The sequence below is a fragment of the Buteo buteo genome, chromosome Z (assembly GCF_964188355.1).
Source record: "Buteo buteo chromosome Z, bButBut1.hap1.1, whole genome shotgun sequence".
Taxonomy (NCBI): domain Eukaryota; kingdom Metazoa; phylum Chordata; class Aves; order Accipitriformes; family Accipitridae; genus Buteo; species Buteo buteo.
In genome coordinates this window covers 45,399,464-45,417,056 of record NC_134204.1, presented here as the reverse complement: position 1 = coordinate 45,417,056, position 17,593 = coordinate 45,399,464, and the positions used below count along the sequence as shown (strand labels likewise).

General features: G+C 41.9%; 1 protein-coding gene across 2 annotated transcripts in view; it reads right to left on the bottom strand.

Moving 5' to 3' along the window:
• The window catches only part of NTRK2 (neurotrophic receptor tyrosine kinase 2), a 206,705-nt gene that overhangs the window by 36,118 nt on the left and 152,994 nt on the right, over positions 1–17,593 (bottom strand). For both annotated transcript variants that reach the window (XM_075021595.1, XM_075021588.1), the window contains 3 exons: positions 17,243–17,373; positions 10,959–11,131; positions 7,293–7,527 (listed from right to left, as the gene is read on the bottom strand). In XM_075021595.1, the coding sequence (XP_074877696.1) occupies positions 7,293–7,527; positions 10,959–11,131; positions 17,243–17,373 (539 nt within the window). The remainder of the gene's footprint in view (positions 1–7,292; positions 7,528–10,958; positions 11,132–17,242; positions 17,374–17,593) is intronic.

Here is a 17,593-nt window from a genome sequence, read left to right as displayed (position 1 = left end):
TTGAGAGAAAGCTAAATTTGGCCTCTCTGTGTAGAACTGAGCAGGTTAGAAAACTGCAGTTCCAGACAAAACACCAGCAGTCAGGGATGTGTAAGTAAGAGCTGGGGAAGAGCATGCTTCCTGCACATAACAGAATATACTCTGTCATGGCCAAGTAGTAACACACATCAAGCCATGCTGCTAATCCTTTAGCATCAGGATAAAGCCGTGTCCTGCTGCATACAACTTTCTAAATGCTGACATGGTGGTGACCTTTAGGAAGCTCCTAAAAGCCCTCTAAAATCATTAGGGCTAATTCTGCTTGCAATTATGCTACTTTAAGTTCAGAGTTACTGCACTGACTTCAAGGCACCTAGTTCGGATTTACATCTCCCTAGCTGGCCCATTATTTCCTGTATTGCTTCCAGTTGCATGTAATCATCTGTGCACGTCGTCCAGGGCTGCTGGAACCCTCTGTCCTCCCCAGCACTACACATGATGCAATAAGCCTCTGACGGAGGAGGAGAGCAGAGAAGTCCATGTAGGGAAGCAGATAATTTCCTTTTGAGCAATGGATGCAAAAATAGCAGCTAATAAAAAGCCTTCAAACTGTGCCTTCAAACTGTGACAATTCAATAAACACACCTACGAGGATGCCTTGACAAGCTGCTTGACTTCTCAGTAACTCTTTCTTGCTTTCTTTAGTGCAGCCTCCTCCAAACTCCCACACACAGGTATTCATCTCTGTAGTGGCAGCTGAGACCTGCAGGTGTTTGCTGCTATTGCCCTTTCAGAATAGACAGACACTTGTTCCACACTGTAAACATTTGTATCGTGGTGCTTGCCTGGCTAGTTACAGCCCAAATAATGATAAACCAGACTTTTCTTTTTTTAGCCCCTTGCTGTCATGCATTAATTCTCTTTGCAAATAGGCATTTCATACTGGAAATAGCTTAAACGAGATCACTCTCTGGTGATTATTTTACTAGCACTATCTTTTAGCAAATATTTCATATAGGGAGTCACCAGAAAAGTGTATTATGCAGTTGCCAGAAATACAGCATTCTACAGTATTATGCTCACACATGAAGGAAGGACTATGCCTAGCAGGCAAGATGGTCTTTGCCGTTTCACTACTCTAATACTAATGTTATTTCACTGTATTCAAACTGCTAGCTACTCTGACTTCACTAAGGAACAGCGGAGGTCTGGATTGGGACTGTTTGCTGAGGTCTATAATAGTCCCAAGTGTCAAAACTGTTTCTCAAAAGGGGGTTTGACCTTTTTGTGTAGAGAGATCTGAAAGCTGGGTATTTTTAAAATTGGCCTGGAACAGCAAATTGTGTAATTCTTAGTTTTTCTGGAAGTCTTCCTGGGAGGCTAAGAAGTATAATAACTTCTCACATCTTAACTGAAAACACATGGGAAGTCTATGTTTTAAAAAGACATCCTTTCCCAAAATATCCACTTAACATTAACATTAAATAGAACTGATCAAGAAACAAAACATCAAGACACAAAGCCACAAAAATCTATGAAACTTCCTTGCAAATCTTTCTCACTCCCTCAGCTGTTTACTTTTTGGTACCATGGTTCTGTTTCTTTAGTTCTTTACTCACCACCAAATTAGACAAGACCTGATTTTTAATTTTTAAAAAAAGCAACCACCAAAGAAGCTAAAAATAAGAGACAACAATCTTTCTCCACCACTAGAGGTACAAAATGTGCCAGTATGAACTGCAAAGTCATTCACTGAGTGATTGAAACAAAAAAACTTCAAAAAAAGGGGATGTTCTTCATTTGGAAAGAGTGGAACATGAGAGTGGCCCAGGGCACTGTTTGAGAATACAGTGACTGTGAGCCAATGACACAGGCTATGCGAGTCTAGGATGTACTGTGCAGCACATTTTCATTAGAGGCTGGGAAGTACCTCTGATCCAAGAATGTACAAAATCTCATTTGGAAAATACTGCTCACAGTCCTAGTGATGTCTGCACCAGAAAGAGACACTGAATCTGCTGTTTCACACACTGGAAGTCATGGGAGAAGGCTACTATAAGGAGAAGAAAAATGAAGAACCTTTTCTCCTGACAGTGTGCCGCCTTTAACCCTCCAAAACAGCCCAGGAAGTGACAGGACTACTTTTTCTAAATACACTTGAGAGGTAAAGACTAGGAAGGGAAGAGAATAATGTGATCAAATAGGTGTACATTGGCCACATTGCTGATAAAAAAGAAAATTCGCAGCCATTGAGGTTGGGGAGCAGCCTTCCGGGGAAAGCCTGTGCAGCAGGATCCTACTTATTTGCAACGTCTACTTTGATGCAAGGGGCTGTGTGACAGGACAGGAGTGATCCAGGAGTTAGAAATTCAAGCTTCAGAGACACAAGACTGCTGCTATCCAATTTTGTGGTATACCTGAGAGACATTGGAGAAGAAGCTTGCCAGTGTTTTGCAGGCTGCTCCGTATTTATTTATTTAACTAAAGTCTTTCTTCAGGACTTGCATCAGTCGCCTGCATTTTTGTTTCCCCTCTTGCTGTATGATCTGGCTCTTGGTCAGCTTCAGTTCCCACACTGCTCTGAGGCACTGAGGACAGGTGACAGGGCCAGATGTGCTCTGAGTGGCGTCACCAAACCCCAGTAATGCCACTGGCAGTAATGCCACAGACTGGTGCAGCTGGCTTGTGCACTTACAGCATTACACAGTTTGCCAGTTTGGAAGGTAATTATCACTGAGATAGACTGATGGGGATTGCTGTCAGCTCCCGTTGTGTGTCGGGTGTGACTGACTTCCTAAGATCTCTCAGGAATTTTTGCCAAACATAACTTCTCTTTAGGGGCTTAGGACACTGTTAATACCCTTAACATCTCCTCCTCTTTTCCACTGGCAGACTGAAATTTTTATGGGGTTTGGTGCCTCATATAGAAGGGACTGAAGTGTTAATGAGTATTGGAGTTTTCTATTTGTCTTGAGGAGGTCTGAGATTCTTGTAGCTCCTCCTACCCTTAACACCTACTGCATGGCTTCCTGCAAGAGTGGAAGGCTTGGGCTTGGTAACCTATGTTGCTTCTTCCAGTCCTACATGCTATGCTGTCTTTAAAACATGTTACAAAATATGCAGAAGATTTTGAAGTGAAACCGTGTCACTGGACTTTATATTGAAACACATTTGCTTGGGTTCTTCTGCCCCATCTGTACCAGAAGTGGAGGAAACTAATTTGTGACTTATGAACATCTCTTGCTTCAGGGCAAGTTGGACCTAAAGGAAGATGGAAACCTCACGAACAGCCCCAGTCTTTTGACAGATCCTTGTGCGGTTTGTACAAGTGGAGGAAAGTAAGGAGTCCTTATTTTCTCCACTGTTTCTTGCGCTGTTGCATAAAGGCAAGTAAGTTATACAATAGCTAAATAGAGATTACACAACTGAGCTCCATAAATCTAAATCAGAAACAGTCTCTATCCTGCACTGGACAAACATAAAAATGTGGAAGGGTGAAATTCTGGTCCTAATGAAGTTAATGGCAAAGCTCTTGCTTACTCTGGTGAAATCACAGTTTCATCCAAAATCTTGGCTCATATTTAAAGCATATCCCTGTTAAGTTTTTCCAAATACTGGGATAAGACAATTTTTTTTTTTTTTTTTTTAAGCTTTTTGCTTATGATAAAGAAATGCAGAAAAGTATTTTAAGACCAAGGACTAAGCAACCACTTGCAAACCTGAACTGGAAGCCTAAAAGGGGCCTGATACACTATCTCTGTGTGCAAGAACAACTATTAGCAAAGTAGTTCTCCCATGCTTCAGTATCAATACTTTAAGCCACTGAAAGCTGCTGCTGAGTCATACTACTTGGGTATCAGAGGGAAAGATGGGAAACCCTGACCTGTGGGGGTTGGGAGTCCAAATAAAAAAACCCAGACATCAACAAAACAAATAAAAGCCACTAATGAACCTGAGACCTAAGCTCTGCAAGTAAATAACTTCGTGAAATGATCTACTGTGCTACAAGGACTGCAGTGCAACAGAGTGTCTCTGGAGCTGTTTGGCACACAGACCAAACTAATTACTTGACAGTTGTTTTATTTTGGCCTGGGGTAGACAGTAGTGTTGGGTAAGAAAAGCCACTGCAGTTTCTTCATGTCCCCAAGCTCATCTGGCCTGACTATTGAAAACTATTGCTGTTACACTGAATGCTAGCATATACACCAGGGCTCCCCCCACCCACAAGATTCCTGCCTGATGAAAAAGAAAGGAAAAAAGAACAGAGGAGAAAAAGGAAAGCTTGTGCAATCAGGGCCCCATATCACATGTATTCCCAGCCCAAGGGTTATTTCTCTGCCCCTCTTCCCTGAAGCATCTCTTAACAACTGAGCTGATTCAATGCAGAATGTCATTAATGATCTAACAGGGAACAAGGACTGGGGATCATCCTTATGTTACAGAAGCAAGCTATAAATAATCATCTTGGGCAAATCTAACATCCTGACAGGGTGGTAGAATCCCAAAAAACTAATTCCATTGTATTAATAAAAACAAATGCTGAACCATTTCTTGCAGAGCTTTCTGGAGCTGTGTAATTCCTTCCAACAAACATCAGATAAAGCTGTCAAGGCTGGGGAGGAATTGCTTCTATGTATGTGCTTAAGCCTGAGCAGTTAAAAAGACTCAGCCTGCTATAAACAATTAGGTATGGTAGGTCAGTGCCATCCCAGTGTCATCGCTGACAGTTTCATTGCTTAGGCCTGCCATGGATATAAATCTCCAGGCAACTGTCTGAAAAGTCATCATAGCCATGACTGTTTCATGACCAGCTTTTGACCAGCCCACACATAGCCCAAGCAGGGCAGGCCAAAACCTCATAGGCTCAACTGTAACTTCCAACACTGTGAAATATGGTGGCATGGCAGGCCATGGCTGTCCCTCTTCTGCACCAGCTAGAAGCCAGCTGGCACATCAGGAGCCAGATAAATGGTCCTTCTTGTTTTTCTCACTGTGCAGAACAAGCCACTACCCAACTTTAAGTTTCATACCCATCCATCATACTGCAAGCTTACACCACCAACTTGTATGGAGTCAAGCTACTTTACATCTTCATTCATCCTCTCTGACACTTTTCTACGTCCTTCTCCTTTCATTCACGCTTGTTTAGTAACACCTCTCTACATTTACCTTTCCTGCCTTGTTTGTTCCCTCTCTCACATCCATGATTTCACCCTCTTGACACTACTCCTTCTTTCTTCTCCTTTGTTACACCCTGCACCCCACAGATCCTTCCTTGGCTTCAAAAAAAGTGATGAAGAGGGAGAGAAGAAGGAAAGATAAGAGTGATTCTGTATAAGAGGCAGTGAGAAATGCAGCGTACCCTTGAATGAGCTCTTTTGAGAGGTACCCAAGGACTATCCAGGTTACCCAGAATTTCCTTTGGTGAACCCCTGTCTCCGTCAGGTCAAGGGTCTTATTCTAAATTTGTGCTTCATTGGGTAGAAGCTTTGCTTGAGTGCTCATGTGTAAGACTGAAGGATTAAACCCAGAGGTACATGAGCAGGTAAGATGATGCCGGAGTCTGTACACTATCACATGCTGTGCCAGGCCTCAGTCCTTCCCAAGAAGTCCATAGGATTACTTAACTTCCATCCCTTTTTACAGGTATTTTTTCTGCAGCAGTGAGTTACTAAGTTTTTCCAAAAATAAGCAGAGCATTTATTGTTCAAAAATGCTGCCTCAAACTGTCAAGGCCTTTGCAAACACTTACTGTTAAGCATGGACATTCATTCCTAAGTCTAATGACGAACATGGTAAACAAGTCCAGTCTCACTGAAGTACAGAACAGAGATGCGCCTCTAGTCCCAACAAGTATTGCTCATACTTCAGATACAAAATCAAGAAACCCTGGCCTTTGGTGCTCACTGCTGTCCTCACAAACACAAATAGAAGCAGTGATTACTGTTCTGTGTATTTTTCCAAGTTCTGAAGTGCAGTCATGCTTGTTTTACACTGACCAAATAGCTTGAAGTGCCAAGTTTCCAAAGTAACAAAATATAAGAGGAATCTGGCTCATATATTTACTAAATACTAGGTTGGCCTTTGGAAGAAAAGACAAAGAACAGAGAAGATTGTTACTTCTCAGATGTTAAGTGAAACAACACTCAATAATAATTCCTGTGTGTAGGTTCCTCTGCCCTGTCCAGCCTCAGCTGGATGTAGAGACAATCTCTTTCCGGGCATCCCACAAATACTGATGCTGAGGAGATACTCTCCTTTATGGACACAGCAGCAGCCCAAATTGGGTGGCTAAGGATGAGATCTTCATTTTATCTATAAGGAATTCACTGGCGACAAGTCATGTGAGAGGCAGATATAGAAAATGTGCTTAAAGATGCTGAGTGGCTTGTCTTACAGGATAAACTCTAGGGTTTATAAACTAACAGCTTGGCCACGGATTGCCTTCCTCAAGCCACAGGCACCTTAGCTTCAGTTCCAATCATGAAATTACAAATGTGGAAGGAAACAGCAAATGCTGCCAACTACCTGACTTGCCACATAATACAAAGACAACATCAGCAACAGTAATTAATGTACACAGTCCTGTTTATCCGAGTGATCCTAGAAGCCCTTTGCAAAATTCAGAGATAATTTTATGGCAACATAACTCAGGGAAAACAGCCTGGGCCAGAATAAACAAGGATGATGGGCTACACTTACCCACCACAAGACAACTGTTCAGCCATAAGCAGTAGGACTAAAGACCTGACTTCAAGCAGGAAAAACCTACTGACAGCCTTTCAGGTGCTGTGTATATAACAATTTCTCACCTAGTCTCTTCCTGAGTAAAGTAACTGGTCCAGTGCTGCTCTGCAGTATTTACACCTCCTCTAGTACACTGAAACATTATACAATACACAGAAGTTACAATTTCCATTTGTCTTAGCAATATATAAGAACATATAAGAACAGAGCTTCAAAGTGTTGGGCCAAATTTGATTACCCACTCTTCCTTTTTATCTGCTGCTGCTTCTTCTTCACTAAAGCCAAGCAAACATGCAAAATTTCTGCCCAGAGAAAAAGACCTTTCTGTGATTTATTATTAGAATATAAAGCCAACATATATAAACAACAGGACATGTTAATCTTACGCTGATTAACAATCTCCAAATTTACCAAAACTTTGTAGCTCAAAACCAGGTTCTCCATATGCTAGCCTCTAAATTACCTGACAGACAGATGGTTGAGTGTAAAAGCAGAATCAGTCACATCAATGTGGTAAGATGACTGAACAAGACCTAGGTTATTACCAATTACAGCAGTTCACTTACCCTGTAGTAGTCCGTGCTGTACACATCTCTAGACATTCCAAAATCCCCAATCTTCACCAGTAGGTTCTCACCAACTAGACAATTCCGGGTAGCAAGATCCCGATGCACAAAGTGCTGTGATGCCAGGTAAACCATACCAGCTGCAATCTGCTGGGCAATATGAAGCATCTGGGATTGAGTCAGCTCAGCAGGACGGTTGCCTTCTGCCATCAGTACTGCATCTGGTCCATGTGCCCTGCCCCAAAATACAAGCTAATTAAGTGATAGGCCATAAGCTGGAGAGGTGGAAGGCATTAGTGAGCCTAAAACCACACAAGTGACTTGCTCAAATATAGTAACAAAAAGGCCTACAAATTCATTGATGACATAGGTGAAAATTTGTATCTTGGCTTTTTTCATTTACTGTTTTCCTTCATTGCATGAAAGACAGGTGGTGTGAAGAGCATTACACAACAGGTGTTATATTACTTACAGAAGTAAGACACATATTCATAATAATACCGCTTTGTCCAAAACCACCACCTTTCTCCTGTTCTATTCTGGTAATCTTTTCTGGAGAAAGACTGGCAAGTGTAGCTGTTAGGTAACTGAGGAAAACCTTATCACTCTGTAAGAGTGAATGGTAATGAAGTGGCATGCATAGCATCACTTTTCCTATGACCAGCATTCCTTGATTTCTACAGGGAGACAGGCCATTGACCCTTCCATCTTTTCTTAAAGAAGAAAGAGCTAACTTCCTTCTGAGATGCGATCTGACCAACAAGGGCAGCAATTTCAGATTTACACTTCTAATTTCCTATCCAAAAGCACAGCAGGAAACCCTTTTTGCTTATTTTATCACCAAAGGTGAGCCCTGCGTGAGATAAGAATTCTTGACAATAGGAAGAGGACACAAAACATGCACTATTTGGAACAACTAAACAGCTTCAGAAATACAAGCTTTTAAAGATCTAGCAAGTCCCCAAGATATAATAATCGACTGATGAATGAGAAACTTGTATATACTCCAGCAGAAGAATAGCCATTCTGCATTTGGAAAGCCCAGCAAAGTAGTGGAACACATGTGCTTCAGCCATCTTAACTCTGCTAGCTCTGGTATACATGTGTAACATCCTAGTATATTGAAAATACAGACATAAACATTCCTACACACAACATTTTATAGTAGGCATTACTAGCTAATCCTTATCCAATTAATGAGGTCATCTGGCAATCATTCCTCATTTGACACACCTTATAGTATTCTGAATATCCCTTTCCATCCATTCCATTATTCTGCATTTTCAGAAGCCTTTTTTATTCCATTCCCACAGACTATTCTAAGAGACCACCTCTCCTCTTCCCTCCTCAACCTTTTTTTTTTTTTTTTATTTGGAAGAAGACTCTAGAACTGATTTTTATTTTCTCACAAAAGTTCTTCTTTCCTGCAAAGAGGAGTTTCAGAGAATCACCTTTCTAATCAATAGAGGTGAGGCCTTAATTCATCCCTAGGGGAAGGGCACAGGAGTTTGGAAAAGAGTTGTAAATTAATCAAAATCTGTGGGATCAAATCTGACACTACGTATTAGAAATATGAAATTAAAATTGCCCCAAGGGAAGAACTTCACGAGCAAAGTGACAGATGGGAGAAAGAAACGAAGGAGGGTGCGTAGCATTGCTGGGACTGCACCTGCTACCAGCCAAAGAGCTCTCTGCCACAGAGTGCATAAAGGCAGCCATGCAACTGGTCTGGGTTGGGCGGGAATAAACGGCAGGATATGAAATCTCCAACCAAGACTCATAGGCAAATTCCTATTGAAAAGCACTGCACCTTTTCATTGCATGGATTTTTTTAATGACTGCTCTCAGACATGAAGCTCTGAGTTGCTGAATTAAGAGAACTCTTTATCTTTCGCTAGCTTCCTTGCAGACATGGTCTGTATCTAATGAAACTTTTGGATTATTCTTAACACTCCATCCATCTCGCTTGTCCTCTTGGTATTGGCTGTAAATGAGGTGCTCCTCAGTGTCTGCAACAGCCAGGAACATTGACAGAGATTTCTTTGGATCCACATCAGTCTCCATGAGCCAGAACAAGCACAGGGCAGGCATGACTTTAAGGCTTTAGTCCTAGATCTGAAACAGCCTCTGGCTGCATGCAGACAGCACGGCTCACTTGGGTTAAATTTCCGATTCGTTTTTCCCCGACAGCCTTTGGTGGCGCTGCAGGGTAAGAAATACAGGCTCTTACAGCCGGCTTACAACTAACCTCTGATCTGCAGCACAAGCTGCAGCAAATGTGAGAGGAATGACAAATTGGACCTTAGGTTTAACAGCTTGTCCCAGCGTAATCATTTCATGTTCTAAAGACAAGGGCTGATTAATAATAAAAAAAAAAGGGAAGACCTGAAGTAGGAAATATACTGTCTGCTAAACTACCTTTCTGTACAATAATTCAAAAACAGAGTTAGAAGGTAAGAAAAGGCCAATCAGAAACAATATATTTAAATCCTCCACCAGAGAGACAATCAGTCTGGGAAAAGTAGTGGTGTTTGCTCTGTGTCCCAGTTCAGGCGCCAGTCTCCCTGCCAAACCTGGCAGCCCTGCCAGTAAAGGAGGATGTTAGTTCATGTCATTTGCTTTTGCGGCGTGGCTATTTGTTCAGCAGAGATTAGAAAGACAGCAAACTCATTTCACATAGGCTTTCAAAAATGCATAAATGGTGACACTAGCAGTCACTAGCCATTTCAGTCAGATAGAAAATCTGAACCCATTTAAAGGGACATCAGTTTTGTTTGTTTTACAGCTTTGTCACAGATATCTTTCCAAAATGGTGGTACCCCTAGCTATCTTCAGCAGGAGAGATCTCAGTACATTGAAATGCCATTGTGATATCCTTTAATGAAAATGACATAGAAGACCTTGAAAGAACAGTCCCTTATGCACTTTTTTTTTTTTACCTAGGAGCAAAAGCTGTCTCTTAACTGCTTATTTTTATGTCAATGAATGCAGGCTAGTGGAAACGGCACATACACAAGGCCGCTGTTCATAACTTCCTGGTTCATGAGTTACCTATTATTGTGAACCTTAGGTATCATCTATTTATTTATGACTGCTTTACTGCCAAATTTCAATTTCCAATGAACATTCCTGAACAGCTTTATGAAATAAAGCCCTAATCTGGACCCCAGGATGAAGCATTTTCCATTGCACTGAAGTTTCCACGGCTCACAGTTTTCTTGCTTCAGATTAATCGCAGTCTTTCCAAAATACTGAGAGGACGGAAGAGAAAAGGGGTTAGATTTCAAAAGCTCTTAGATGCCTACAGATAGCGATAGGTGTTGAGGGGTATCTTCCTAAGTGCTACAAGAAATCCTGCAAGAAAATTATTCCTACTGTAAGATTTATAACCAAACATTTCAGAATAAACTGAAATATACTGGAAACAGTATTTCCTTGGTTCCCATTCCTTTGGTGCAAATCATAAGGCTTGACTTATGGTACTTCCAAATAGGCAAATAAACAATAAGTCCCACATCCCAGTACAGAAGATGAGTTGCAGAGATTTGCTCTCCTAGGTGTCAGCATTTTCCAGAGGTAGTAGTTGATTTGACATTAAGTACCAGTAACACCTACCTTCTCTGCCCACTTCTGGCTCAGCAGCACAATACATGTTTGTGGATTTACCTGAGGAATTTGTTAAGATCTCCATGCTTCATATACTCAAAGACCATGATGAGCGGATCACCCTCAACACAGACGCCATAGAACTTGACGATATGCTCGTGTTGCAGGTTAGTTAGCAGTTCTGCCTCGCGGTGGAAGTCCTTGCGGGCATTGTCACTGGCATCCTTCAGTGTCTGGCAGAGAAAACAAAAACGTAAGGAAGGGGAGATGTTCGCAGAAGGTAGCAAACATGTGGGATGGCAATGTAAGGGTACTGCAAAAAGGATGGAGGAAGTACTTCCTTAATAACTCTTTTAGAAATGCAGCTGGGAAGTTTAAGTGCAATTAAATAATGGCCATACAATTTTCATTCTCCTGCTGCATGTCATGCCAAACAATGATTTTTCTTGTAAGAGGATGTAGGAATACTCATGATCTTACTGTGCCAAGTGTTTTCCAAACACAGAACAAATAAACTGATCTTATCCAAAAAATAGACTAGTACACAGCTGGTTCATACCCTTTAGTGTTTAACTCAGGCAAACCCTAGTATCCTGTTGGTATTTACCCATCTCATAAGTTCTTTAAAATAAAATTCTGCTTGCTTAAAATACTTAGTGGGAACACAGATGCATTCTTTATGTATTACTAATGTTGCTGTTGCTGATGTTGGCCCCTATGGTGTGCTATACATTAGGTAGATTTATACAAGGGTACATCCCTGGACCAGAACCTACAACCTGAGACTTCAGCCAGAAACTCCTTTGAAATTCAGTAAATCTACTCACCCAAGATTAAGCATATGTATAAGTAACTGGAAGATCAATCCTAAATCAATAGACAGAGAGGAAGTAGATGTAGATCAGCATTCTGGAGTGTCAATTTTTCTCACCCCCTTTTATTTATAGAGCTCTAAATTCTTGCATATTTTCATTTTGAAGGAAATGTATCAACACTGGATCAAATAGGAAGCTTAAATGTTGTATAATGAAATTATGCTAATTTAACTGCCACACATAGGCAGTTTCAGATCTCTTAAGAACTACACTTCCTGAGCAAGGAAACACTTTCATGCACCAAAAAAAAGCAAATTCTGACACCAATTAAATGAGGAATAATTATAATTGACAATAAACCACTACTAGGCTCTACCTTCAAAAGATACTGTGGTTGCACTATACTAATTCAAACAACATTTTTAAAACAGTAAGAGAAAGATAGCAGGTTACCATTGTTCACAAATTATTATTCACAGAACCTGATGTCTGGGCTCTGTACCTCTGGATTTTAACTACACCTAGACTTAATACAAAGAAAGGTGAGACACAAAAGTAGTGGCATTGTTTTAACTAAAGATGGTTTTTCCTGGCCATCTAGTCACTTTATTTTCTACCCCAAATTCATATACAGAGCATGGGACCAACCACACTTAACACAACAGACACAGAACAAGTTCATACTGTGCAATCATTCTGCCATCAAAAATGGGTTTTAGATGCAGTAGTCATGGTTTGTTCAAGCTTTTTCTTCAACAGAGACAATTTTGTCCACTTTTCTAGTATTATACATGTGCATGTGTGAAGAAGGGACTAAAAGATGACTGTTGGAGAAAACACTTGCTTTACTTGTGAAACTGCAACCGTAGGTCTTAAAAAATAAATAGCTGCCATAATAAGGTTCAGATGGGGGGACAAGAAGCAGGGCAGACTGGATAGGCATCTACCAAGTTCAGGGGCTTTTCCCTGTGGATTTCAGGCTCTATGGATCCTAGAGGCAATAGAGATCATGCACGCCACAGATGTCCCTTCCCTGAGAGACCCACTTGTGAATCTTATGAGTCTTCAGGCCCAGAACCCTTCTTCCACAAGTTTTACCAATAATGATGCAACAAGGATATTGCACCATCAAAGCTTCAAAAGCCATGATATATTAGTATACACAGCTATATCATCTAAGGTGGATATCAAATTGGCTCTGCACTATGGTCCCCACGCAATCACATCTGAACCGAGTGAGGAATTGAAATGCTTCCGGGCTCTGGGATGATGCTTTAACATGATACAGGCACCAACCCACAGTCCGATCTATGCTATATAATTAATTCACTGGGAACAATTCTGTTGTCACTTGAGTTTCCTCTGGTGGTTTCACGTGTAAAGCAATTGGACTGTAATTCTTCTCAACAACAGAAGTAGAAAAACTATTAATATAAACACAATTTTTAAATAATAGCAACCTGGAAAAAAATTCACAGGGAGAAGTATAGGCTGATAGTCTTTCCAGCAGGCTCCTTCCCTGGAAAGACAGTAAAAATGCTGACAGCTCTGCCGTGTGAGGATGGCATATTGTATATTTCAGAAGAGGCTTTTTATCTCACAGAAACAGCAGAATTATCATATGACAGAGCAGTTGCCATGGCAATTACACATTTTCTGTCAAACAGCAAAATGCAGAAAGGTCTAAAATCCAGGTAAAACTCAGGCAGGGTTTCTACTACCAAGGGGCAACTTGAATTTCTAACACCCACCATTGCAAAACCCCCTTTTCATTATTTCGTGCAGCACACAGAATAGACACAATGCATGAAAGACAGCTGACACAATCAGGCAAGGAGGAGACTTGAAAGTGAAAAAATTAATAAGTACATTGAATTTACATAAAAATGGCATTGACTAATGCATTTAGCTTGTTCTCAGTGCAACAGAAAAAATAAAACCAAAATAAAACCATAAGAGCACAAAGAGAGAAAAAGACATATTCATTATTATTATCATTACTGACAAGTATGCCAAAGCTCTGCATACAAAGCGTTCTCACCAGTTGATAGGAGTTTTCCCCAGTAGGAATTGAGATACAGCCACGTGTACTTTCCAACCACTCAGGCCAGCAGCTAAGGAGGAGGGACACACTCCCTTGGGCAACAGCGGGACCCCCTCACTGTTACAGGAGCTCCACATCTGCTGTGTTCATCCTTGTGACAGCCAGACCGCCACGCCATGCTTATTCTCCTCCACAGAGTCCTTGCCCAGGTATCCACGTACTATCCAATCTCTGCAGACCTGTGCTCTGTAGTGAGTGCAAACTGGCCAGCTCCTTAGTCCACCCCAACACCACAAAGCTGCACTCACAGGTGGGTCAGAGCAAGAGTAGGGGGATGTGGCCCTCACCAACATCAGTATGACTTGGTAATGAAACTCTCATGACAGCTGTCCTTTATAGAGTCTCAGCCTTCCCCTAAGAAAGCCTTGCCACTGCTCCCCATCACCATACAAGAGCTGAGTGGTGCATTTCCTCAAGAAATGAAGCGGTGATTTTGACCGTTCTCTGAACTGAAGACCCGAAGAGTTGGAAACCTTTGGTTTCCCTCTGCAGATGCCATGGAAATGTTCTTCACCTCAAAGACATAGCAGTCTGCTAGCTGAGCACCACCCTGGAACAGCACAGGGTGAATCCCCCTCCAGCCTCACAGGGGAGCCAGAGGCAGCTGCTAACCTGTGCCCTGACAGTCATCCTCACCTCCAGCTCCAGCCAGATTAAACTAGTGCAAGACTATGCCTGGGGATCCAGCCCTATGAGGAGACAGTACGAATCCAGGCCTGAACAACTACTGTGGCGTGGCAAAGTGGCCTGCAAGGAAATGATAATTTTTCCTTCCCCCACCCTCTGTTCTCCAAAAGTGCCTGCAGCAAATGGTGTTCTGATGTGATGTGCAAACTCTCGCAGGGGGAAGGCTAGTTCAGTGCCCATGCAACCAGCTTGACCTGTGGTTAAGCTCTCTGCTCACAGGGTTTGACCCACAGAAAGCATTTCCAAACACTCAGTGCTCCCCCAAAAAGCCTAACAGTCAAAACAAATTTAAACAGATTGTTTTTCTCCTCTTCCAAGGAGCAAAAGCTCAAGCACTTTTCCTTTTTTATGCTAAGCCTGATTTTATGTCTTCCCAGATTTTTCCGGGACTCCTAGCTCCTAAATAATTTGCTGCAGTAATGTCAGCATTTCGGATACCAGCCAGCCAAAAAGGAGAAGGATGCATGTTGAGTCAGATGGGGTGATGCTCAGGGCCAGGTGTGAACCACGCAGTTGCCCAGCACCCAGCAGGCACAGGCAGCCAGTGAGGACCACTAGCCATCCTGATCCACCTTGTGTGGGTGAAACTGTGACTCCTCGCTGCCAAAATCCTCCTGGCACCACCTTACTCCTCGCCAAGTACATATTCCCACTGGGCTCACCAAATCTATTTCACGGAGACAGGTGTGTTGTGGTTTTGCCCATGGGGGTGAAGCTTTCTAAAACCCTTGCTGTGGGCCAGGAGGAGCTGCCCTCTACTGCTGGCATCCACGTCTGCTTCTCTAAGACTAATACAAAAAAAATCACACATTTCCACTGCCAAACCCCGTGCCCAGCAGTGTGGTCCAGACACAGTTCTCTGGCTAGCTCTCTGCACACCAGTGAGGTCCATCCCTTGACCTCCACTGTGACTGAAAGATACCTGTGAGCCACAGTTAGCACCATGGTGAAAGAGAGAAGTGCTAGGCAATTAACCCCAATCAATCCAATGGCACTGCTCACCAAAAACTTTGCTCTTTGATGGCAGCCAGTCACATCTTCAAGAGCCAATGTGAGAAACATAAAATGGGCATAACCTGTCCAAAAAGTTTGACAACTGGTGCAGAAATCTGATAGATTTGTCATCTAAATCCATGGAGACATCTATCTCTTTAAAGGCTCAATGCACTTGCTTGTGAATTACACCGAGACAGAGCAGCAGAGAGCAATCATGGTGCAGCATTTAACAGCAGAAGTGCTAGACTCCATTTGGTCAGGACTTTCAAAGGAGGCAAGTAAATGGAAAGACTTCTATTTTGCTATTGAGCAGTTCCCTGAAGCGATAGAGGATCTAGCTTCACCAAAATACAATAGAAAATTCATTCAGATCTAGTTTTGTCATCTTTTATCTCTTGCTTTCTCCGTCTATGATACATACCTTCAGGGCTTAATTTTTTCTCACCAGTCAATGTGACTGAACAACTCCCAGGTATCAAAAAGCTTGTAACCTTGGCAATCCCCAAAAACCTGTTGTTTCTGATGGAGCAAGAAAGCACTCTACAAGTCCATCGTCCTCTCATGTTCTCTCACTGCCAGATCCAAAACTCTATTCCTTGTTCCCAAATTCAAAAAGATGACCTACTCAATATCTTTTACTGTATGGTTTGATCCAAAATGTACACATGGTTGCTTAATTGTGACTGGTCACATAAAATTATTTTCTGATCCCTAGGCACAGCCCCAATTCTAAATGTGTATTCCCCCTGCAATAATGAGATACTTCAAATGCTGAACACCTTGTTCGGCTTTTGGCAGAACACTACAGATGGAGATAAGAGATTGTTGCCAGGGAGACTTTGCAGACTCTTAAAGTGTAGTTTCACCTATACTGTTTTCTAGCATACATGCATAGCTGAGGTCAACAACCAGCCTCAGCCCTTCCATTTTGGTGGCTTAGTACGGTGAAGCAGATTTGGTGTCCAGGCTCTGAGATCAAGCTGGAAATCTTCTTACTCCTTGGTAGGTTCCCAATGTACCACGCAGTCTGTGCCCTTTAGAAGAACCAAACAACCCCCTTTTTTTCCCCCCAGAAATGCAGGAACTATTCTGTATACTTGAAACTCCAAGGTTATGGCTGTTTTCATGTAGTTTTCTCCTCCTCTGGACTATACTTTGGGAGAGTTGACTGGAGCTGTGTAATCAAAGGTCACTCCTCCAGGTATGACATATCACGACTTCCGGATTTCTGTCCAGCCAGTGTTTAACAGCACATATTATCCACAAGTTTGTTATAACATTCCTGGCAGCTATATTAATGACAATTAGCCACAGATAATTTCAGTGGCTGACTAAAAGAAGAGCACAATCCTGAGAAAGAAAGGTCTTCTTTGACTAGCAATTATACACATAACCTATCCACTTAGCTAGTAATAAATTATTTTTTTAGACATACATATATGTATTTTTAATGACCTAGACATTATTTTTCACTAATTATATTTTAGATAGATCATAAAAGATTTTGCCCCTTTGTGACACAGTCTGTTTCCCCCTTCTCCTTGTGAAATTTAGCTCTCATTTTAAAATCCACAGCAAGATCAAATATTGCATTCTCTTAACACTCCATTAGCCTAGTGAACCCTTCCACATGTATCAGAGCAGTTACACTGGGCTACGGAATAGGCAAACACGATCATTTACAAATAAAATAGCATTAGTTGCAACCATGAATTAATAATGGAAACCCTAGATTCTTTTACCTTCACTGCCACCAAGATCTTGTCCTGCTCGGGACAGAGGTTATAGCATTCTGCCAGAAAGACTTTCCCAAAGGCTCCTTCTCCCAGTTCTCTTTTGAGAACGATATTGTGGCGCTTGATGTGCTGCACAACTGTGAAAAGAAGACAAAACAGAGGTCAGAAGTGAGCTGCAAGTCCAGGATGGGACAGGGTCCATGCTTACAGGCACATGGAGACACGGTTGCTTGTAGAGTAGGGTGCATGTTGTGGAAGGAATCAAAGTGCCCATGTGTCATTCATTAGTGCTTTGTCCAAAAAGACCGAGTTAATATATTTATATTTGGAGATTAGTGCATTTGCTGGATAAGAAGA